This window comes from Sphaerodactylus townsendi, unplaced genomic scaffold (genome assembly GCF_021028975.2).
Source record: "Sphaerodactylus townsendi isolate TG3544 unplaced genomic scaffold, MPM_Stown_v2.3 scaffold_679, whole genome shotgun sequence".
Classification (NCBI taxonomy): Eukaryota; Metazoa; Chordata; class Lepidosauria; order Squamata; family Sphaerodactylidae; genus Sphaerodactylus; species Sphaerodactylus townsendi.
The window spans coordinates 4,010-11,058 of NW_025950890.1; the positions used below are offsets into that span (position 1 = coordinate 4,010).

The 7,049-nt window shown below is 50.5% G+C and overlaps 1 protein-coding gene across 1 annotated transcript; it reads right to left on the reverse strand.

The window, feature by feature from the left end:
* Nucleotides 1-4,363: 4,363 nt before the first annotated feature.
* LOC125425523 (protein Smaug homolog 1-like) lies at nt 4,364-6,505 on the reverse strand. Its single transcript, XM_048483116.1, has 2 exons — nt 6,399-6,505; nt 4,364-4,589 (listed from the first exon to the last, which is right to left on the reverse strand). The coding sequence occupies exons 1-2, from the start codon at nt 6,447-6,449 to the stop codon at nt 4,389-4,391; spliced, it is 252 nt and encodes an 83-aa protein (XP_048339073.1). The 5' UTR covers nt 6,450-6,505; the 3' UTR covers nt 4,364-4,388.
* Between the last annotated feature and the right edge of the window lie 544 nt (nt 6,506-7,049).

Sequence of the window (7,049 nt, forward strand, 5' to 3'; positions counted from 1 at the left end):
TTTGCGGAGTACGCCTATAACAATGCGGTTCATAGTAGTACAAAGAAAACCCCCTTTGAAATTGTGTCTGGTCGCTCCTTCCCGCCGTTGCCACAACTGCCCGCAGCTGCTTTGGACCCCCCAGAATTTCAACAATGGATTTCATCCCTAGCCGAGGGATGGAAGTCGGTCCAGACCGCCTTACAACAAGCCAAGGACTCCCAAAAACTGCAAGCGGATAAACACCGCTCGGATTTCCCTTTGCGTGTGGGCTCCTGGGTGTATTTATCTACAAAAAATCTCAGAGACGTGCATAGATATTCCAAACTTGGCAAGAGATTTGTGGGACCTTTTCAGATTACTAAAGTGATTAATGATGTCACTGCCCGCTTAGATTTGCCTAACTCTCTTAGTAACATCCATCCTGTCTTCCATTCCAGCTTACTCAAGGAGGCTCCCGCTTCCGATGCTTGGCACGACCCGCCGGAGAGGCCCCCACCGACTATTATTGATGGCCACAAACACTACGAAATTGACGCTATCCTGGACTCTCGCTTTAATCGCAAACGCTTGCAATATTTAGTTTCTTGGGTGGGATATTCCTCTGGGTATAATCAATGGGTTTATTCCGATAACATTGAAGCCCCCACCCTTATTGCTGCTTTCCACCGCGCCTTTCCGCACAAACCTGGGGGGAAGGGGTTTTCTTTAGGGGAGGCAGAGTGTAAAGGATTCAATGGTGTTGATGGTGAAGTAACCTTGAGTGCATTCCACAGCCCGGGCGATGGGCCAGATGCATCGGCGGAGACTTTATCTTTGCGCGGGAGATGAAGCCTCTGTTCCCATGGGAAGCAGGAAGGGGGGATGGGGTGACTGGTATTATAACCTGTGCTTCTGGCGGGAAGTGTCATTCCTGCCACTGCGTGTACTTGAGCTTTCTAAGATGTCTTAATAAATGGACTTTTACCCCAAAAGCCTTTTATTTCTGCTTCTATGGAATTCCTTACAGGCAGCAAATAAGACTGGCCTCGGCCTTTGAGAGCAGGTATTAACTCTGAGCGGGGGCCAGTGGTGGGATCCAAAAATTTTAGTAACAGATTCCCATGGTGGTGGGATTCAAACTGTGGCGTAGTGCCAATGGGGCTGGGCGGGGCATGACGGGGGCGTGGCCGGGCATTCCTGGGCGGGGCATTCCTGGGCGGGGCTGTGGCCAGGACGCAACTGCTGCACCGGTCCTTGGACGGGAAACAAATGCACGCAGGCGCAGGCTGCCACGCACGCCGGTGCACCTCCTGCTAGACCGCTTCAAGTTCTGCGCGCTACTGCTGAGAGGAGGGGCGTAACGAAGGCAAAAATCACGTGGCAAAATCACCAATGAGTAACCCCCTCTCGGCACATGCAAATAATTAGTAACCTACTCTCAGGAACCTGTGAGAACCTGCTGGATCCCACCTCTGAGCGGGGCCCATTGCAGCGTTATTACCTCCAGCAGGTTTCCGACATGCCGCCTGCAAAAGAGACCCAGCCGACCAAGCTGCAGCTGACTCGAGATGCTTAAGGCGAGTAGGGCAGGGAACTAAAAATGTAATTTCATTCACCCGTTCTTTATGGTTCCTGGTGAAGACTGAAGGCTGAATGGCGCCCCTCGTGAAACCCTATGTCAATCATCTTCCCTGAATCATTCGCTATTTGCCTTTTCTTGCGGGTTACTTTCTCTTCTGCCTTGTCTAGCGTTCCTGAGGAAGACGTGCCAAGAGCTCGCCAAGTTGCGAACGGGGAGCCAAATTCCCGACAGACTGTTCGTCTGTTTGTTGATCCGTCGGCGGCTGTTCAGCGGGTTGTTTCAACCATTCCTTCCAAATGGTACCCACAACTGTTTGGTTGGGTTTTTTTCCTTTTGCAAGTGTGCAGTTTCACGCAGCTCAACCGATTTCTACTCCCTTCCTTTCTTCCCTGCATGGCTGTTTTGCCCAGCAGCAAATAGATAGCTCGGTCAGACGCAAACAGCACGAAGAAGAAGAGTTGGCTTTTGTACCACGCTTTTCTGAACCTTTAAGTAGTCAAAGTGGCTTACACTCCCATTCCTCTCCCCACAACAGGCACCTTGTGAGGTAGGTGGGGCTGAGAGAGTTCAGAAAGGACTGTGGCCAGCAGGCGTGCAGCTACCAGGGGTGGGGTGGGGACTGGCACACCAGGAGGACGCCTTTTGGGGTGCTGCCCCCCACACCCCTCCTCCTCCCTCCTTGTCCCATTCCGGTAGGCCCAACAGAGGCTGCAGCCAGTCCACCCTCACCTGGCCAGGCCTGGCGAAGGCCTCTGCAGGGCACCCCTGCCAGGTAAGTGAGGTGTGGGTGTGTGTGTGCAAGGAGCCAGGCAGTGGTGGGATCCAAAAATTTTAGGAACAGGTTCCCATGGCGGTGGGATTCAAACTGTGGCGTAGTGCCAATGGGGCTGGGCGGGGCACGACGGGGGCATGGCCGGGCATTCCGTGGGCGGGGCATTCCTGGGCGGGGCTGTGGCAAGGACGCAGCCGCTGCGCCGGTCCTTCGGCGGGAAACGAATGCACGCAGGCGCAGGCTGCCACGCACGCCGGTGCACCTCCTGCTAGACTGCTTCCAGTTCTGCGCGCAACTGCGGAGAGGAGGGGCGTAGCTAAGGCAAAAATCGCGTGGCAAAATCACCCATGAGTAACCCCCTCTCGGCACACACAAATAATTAGTAACCTACTCTCGGGAACCTGTGAGAACCTGCTGGATCCCACCTCTGGAGCCAGGCACAAGGAGGTGGCGTGGGGGCCCACGGAAAACTCGGAGTCCGACCTGGGGTCTATTTTCCCCAGCTATGCCTCGGCTCTCCAGCCATAACTGCTGTGTTCAAAAAATATCTCATCGTTCTGTTTTCACCCAGATAAGCTCCTAGCAACATTAACGGCTCCCGATCTGTTTGGATGGGTGGTGCTTTCACACATGTGTACTTCTGAAAAAAATACAATCACACTGATGCAAACGTGTCTGGCAAGCATTCAAGTCACCAGGTGCAAACCAAATGAACTGGGCGATGGGCTCCGGCGTGATAATCACGGTCAATTATTGCAAGTTCGGCTGTCCAAACCCCTTCGTGGAGAACTCTGCAGCATTCAGAGTCGCTAGCGTGGTGTAGTGGTTAAGAGCGGTGGGCTGCAATCTGGTGAATCCCGTTTGATTCCTAACTCCTGCACGTGAAGCCCGCTGGGTGACTTTGGGCCAATCACAGTTCTCTCAGAGCTCTCTCAGCCTGACCTACCTCGCAAGGTGTCTGTTGTGGGGGAGAGGAAGGGAACGGGATGGAAAGGAAGGGAAAAGAGCTTCAAAGCCTCTTTGAAACTCTTAATAGTTGAGAAAAGCAGGGCATAAATCCAAACTCTCCTTCTTCTATTTATTTATTCACTTCATTTATACCCCACTTTTCACCCTTGGAGACCCAAACCGACATCCGCTGTCCTTCTCTCTTTCATGGTTCCTCACAACAAATAACCTGCTAGCAGTGGTGGGATCCAAAAGTTTTAGTAACAGGTTCCCATGGTGGTGGGATTCAAACTGTGGCGTAGGGCCAATGGGGCTGGGTGGGGCATGACGGGGGCGTGGCCGGGCATTCTGGGGGCGGGGCATTCCTGGGCAGGGCTGTGGCAAGGACGCAGCCGCTGCGCCGGTCTTTGGGCGGGAAACGAATGCACGCAGGCGCAGGCTGCCACACACGCCGGTGCACCTCCTGCTAGACCGCTTCAAGTTCTGCGCGCTACTGCTGAGAGGAGGGGCGTAACTAAGGCAAAAATCACGTGGCAAAATCACCAATTAGTAACCCCCTCTCGGCACACAGAAATAATTAGTAACCTACTCTCGGGAACCTGTGAGAACCTGCTGGATCCCACCTCTGCCTGCGAGGCAGGTTAGAATGAGAGTTGTGTGACTGACCAGATATCACCCAGTCGACTTCCATGGCAGAGTGGCGATTCAAACTTGGGTCGCCCACATCCCAGTCCAACGCTCTAACCACTACACAACCCTTCTTACCTCAATCAGCTGCCTTGACACATTTAATGATATATTATTTATTTATTGCTATTGCTGTTTATGTAACACTATTTTGTTGTTCACCACCCAGAGCCCTCAGGGGATGGGGCGGTATATAAATATGATAATAAATAAATAAATAAATAAAAATAAAATTTATATCCCCCTTTTCTAGACTGGCAAGGGACACCACTGCTTTTCCTATTGCTTCCTCGACTGCACTCCTCATTTCTTACCTTCCTTTCTGGCCCATCTCAGTTTTTTTCTCCCTTGTGGCAACAGAACATACCGTGACATCAGAGCACCTTAGCCAATGGCTGAGCAGGTATGGTAGAAGGAAGCAAAGCAATGACTTTGAAGTCAACCATTTAGTTGCAAGAGACACATTTCAGACAAAAAAGAGAGCCTTAATTGCCGATACACATCACCAAAATAGCAAACATCTCGTACGTTTTCTAGGATGAGCCGTCTTACCCTTTCCAAGGACTTGAGAAGACTCTGTCTCTCTTTTAGCTTCTGGATGCTGATCACAATTTTGTGCCGTGCGCCTTTGGTAACATTCTGCAACGGTAACACACAACACAACGTTAGCACGCGCGCGTGGGTGCGCACGACCCCCAGCCGCAGGCCAGTTGCCGAGGCAGGGCCGAAGAAAACGAGGAACGTCCCACGGGGCTACAGTGCTGAGTTAATGAATCAACCTTTCCCTAACCAGACAGCATCTGGTCCTTATCTGGGCTCTGACCTTGGAGAAGCCGCAGGGGTCTGAGGACGCGTTCGCTTTTGGGAAAACTGTTAGAGGGCGGGGGTGCACGGTGAGAAGGCTGTAGGCTGCTGCTTATGTAACCCCCATGCTCAGAATGGGTTGACCCAGAAAGGGGTGGAGACTCAAAGCAGCAGGAGGCTGCAGAGCTCATGTGGTTTGGAGGAGACGAGGCTACCAGACTCGGACCTTGTTTTGTATAAGCCCTGAACACCTTGTTAAGGTAACTGCAATGTTGTTGGGAACTACTGGGAAGGGAGTTGTTTATTTTTGCTATGTTGTAAATGTTGGAGTTTATTGTTTCAGGGTTTTTTATGTTTATGTTCTCCTGGAAACCTTCATCATGTTGAATCCTGTTCATCAAGCCCTTGGAGTCTTCAGGAGCCAACCCACTTGCAAAGAAGAATTGGACTTGGCAGCATCAGTAGACTGTAAATATAAGGACTTGAAAATGCAACCTGAACAGGACCTTGAAGTGTGATGTTAAATGTTGATGTTTGATGTTATATGTTAAGAAAGTAAACCATTTTGTTTTTAAAATTTGTTGTTGCAAACTCATTCCAAGTTCTGCCCCACAGAACCCACAGTTCAGAGGTTACACTTACTGCTGGAGAGTCAGCATGGTGTAGTGGTTAAGAGAAGATAGATTGTAATCTGGAGAACTGGGTTTGATTCCCCCTTCCTCCACCTGAGTGGCAGAGGCTTATCTGGTGAACTGGATTTGTTTCCGCACTCCTACACTCCTGTTGGGTGATCTTGGGATAGTCACAGTTCTCTTACAATTCTCTCGGCCCCACCTACCTCACAAGGTGTCTGTTGTGAGGAGAGGAAGGGAAAGGAGCTTGTAAGCCACCTTGAGTCTCCTTACAGGAGAAGAAAGTAGGATATACATCCAAACTCTTCTTCTTCTTCTTAGATCCAGCAAAAAACCCCATGGAGAGTGTTCCTGTTCATTTACTCCAATTCAGAGGTGGGATCCAGCAGGTTCTCACAGGTTCCCGAGAGTAGGTTACTAATTATTTGTGTGTGCCGATAGGGGATTACTAATGGGTGATTTGCCACGTGATTCTTGCCTTAGTTACGCCCCTCCTTTCAGCAGTAGCGTGCAGAACTTGAAGCAGTCTAGCAGGAGGTGCACCGGCGTGCGTGGCAGCCTGCGCCTGCGTGCATTCGTTTCCCGCCCAAAGACCGGCGCAGCGGCCGCGTCCTTGCCACAGCCCCACCCAGCAATGCCCCGCCCCAGGAATGCCCGGCCACGCCCCTGTCATGCCCCACCTAGCCCCATTGGCGCTACACCACTGTTTGAATCCCACCACCATGGGAACCTGTTACTAAAATTTTTGGATCTCACCACTGCTCTGATTCAATAAATCCCTTTCAGTAAATCTGAGTCTGATTACTGGGAGGAGGTCACTTGGTTCGACAGCGAACAAACTTTGGTCTCGGAGAACTGTTAAATCACATGCAAATGTACTGCAGATTACATGAATCAATGAACCTAAGGACTGAATCTTGGACCTTCCTCATGCCCAGCAGATACTCCACCGCTGAGGCACATGACCGGCGTGAGCCAATAGGAATTCTTTCCTAGTTAACGTCAGACCTACTTGTGCCTCCAGCTGACACTCGGTCAAGGCCATCATTTCGTCATACGTCATCTGGGAGAAAAGGGCGGCGTACTTGTGGAGGCGAAGGCTCTTCAGCCAGGCAGGAACATCTGCAGGTGAAGAGGCAAAGTGAAATATTTATTTATTTATTCGATTTGATTGACTGCCCTACCCCCGAAGGGCTCAGGGCGGTGTACAACAAAACAACAACAAACATAATAAAACAAATCGAATAACCCCAGAGTTACACACAGATATTACAGCAAGAGTGAGAGTAGGAAATAAGGGCCAATTGACAGACCCAATTTCGTTGAGGAAGGGTGTAAATCACTGTTTATTAGCCCCATTCTTATTTAATTTCTTCATAAAGGCTGTTTATTAGCCCCATTCTTATTTAATTTCTTCATAAATGACTGTGTACAATATATGGGAGATCCTACTCCCCCGCCCCCCAGTACTTGAAGGGAGACAGATACCAATACTCTAAAAAACGTGTGATTGGTGTTTGGACTATGCTGCCACAGGAGGTGGTGATGGCCACTAACCTGGATAGCTTTAAAAAGGGCTTGGACAGATTTATGGAGGAGAGGTCGATCTATGGCTACCAATCTTGATCCTCCTTGAGCTGAGATTGCAAATGCCTTAGCAGAC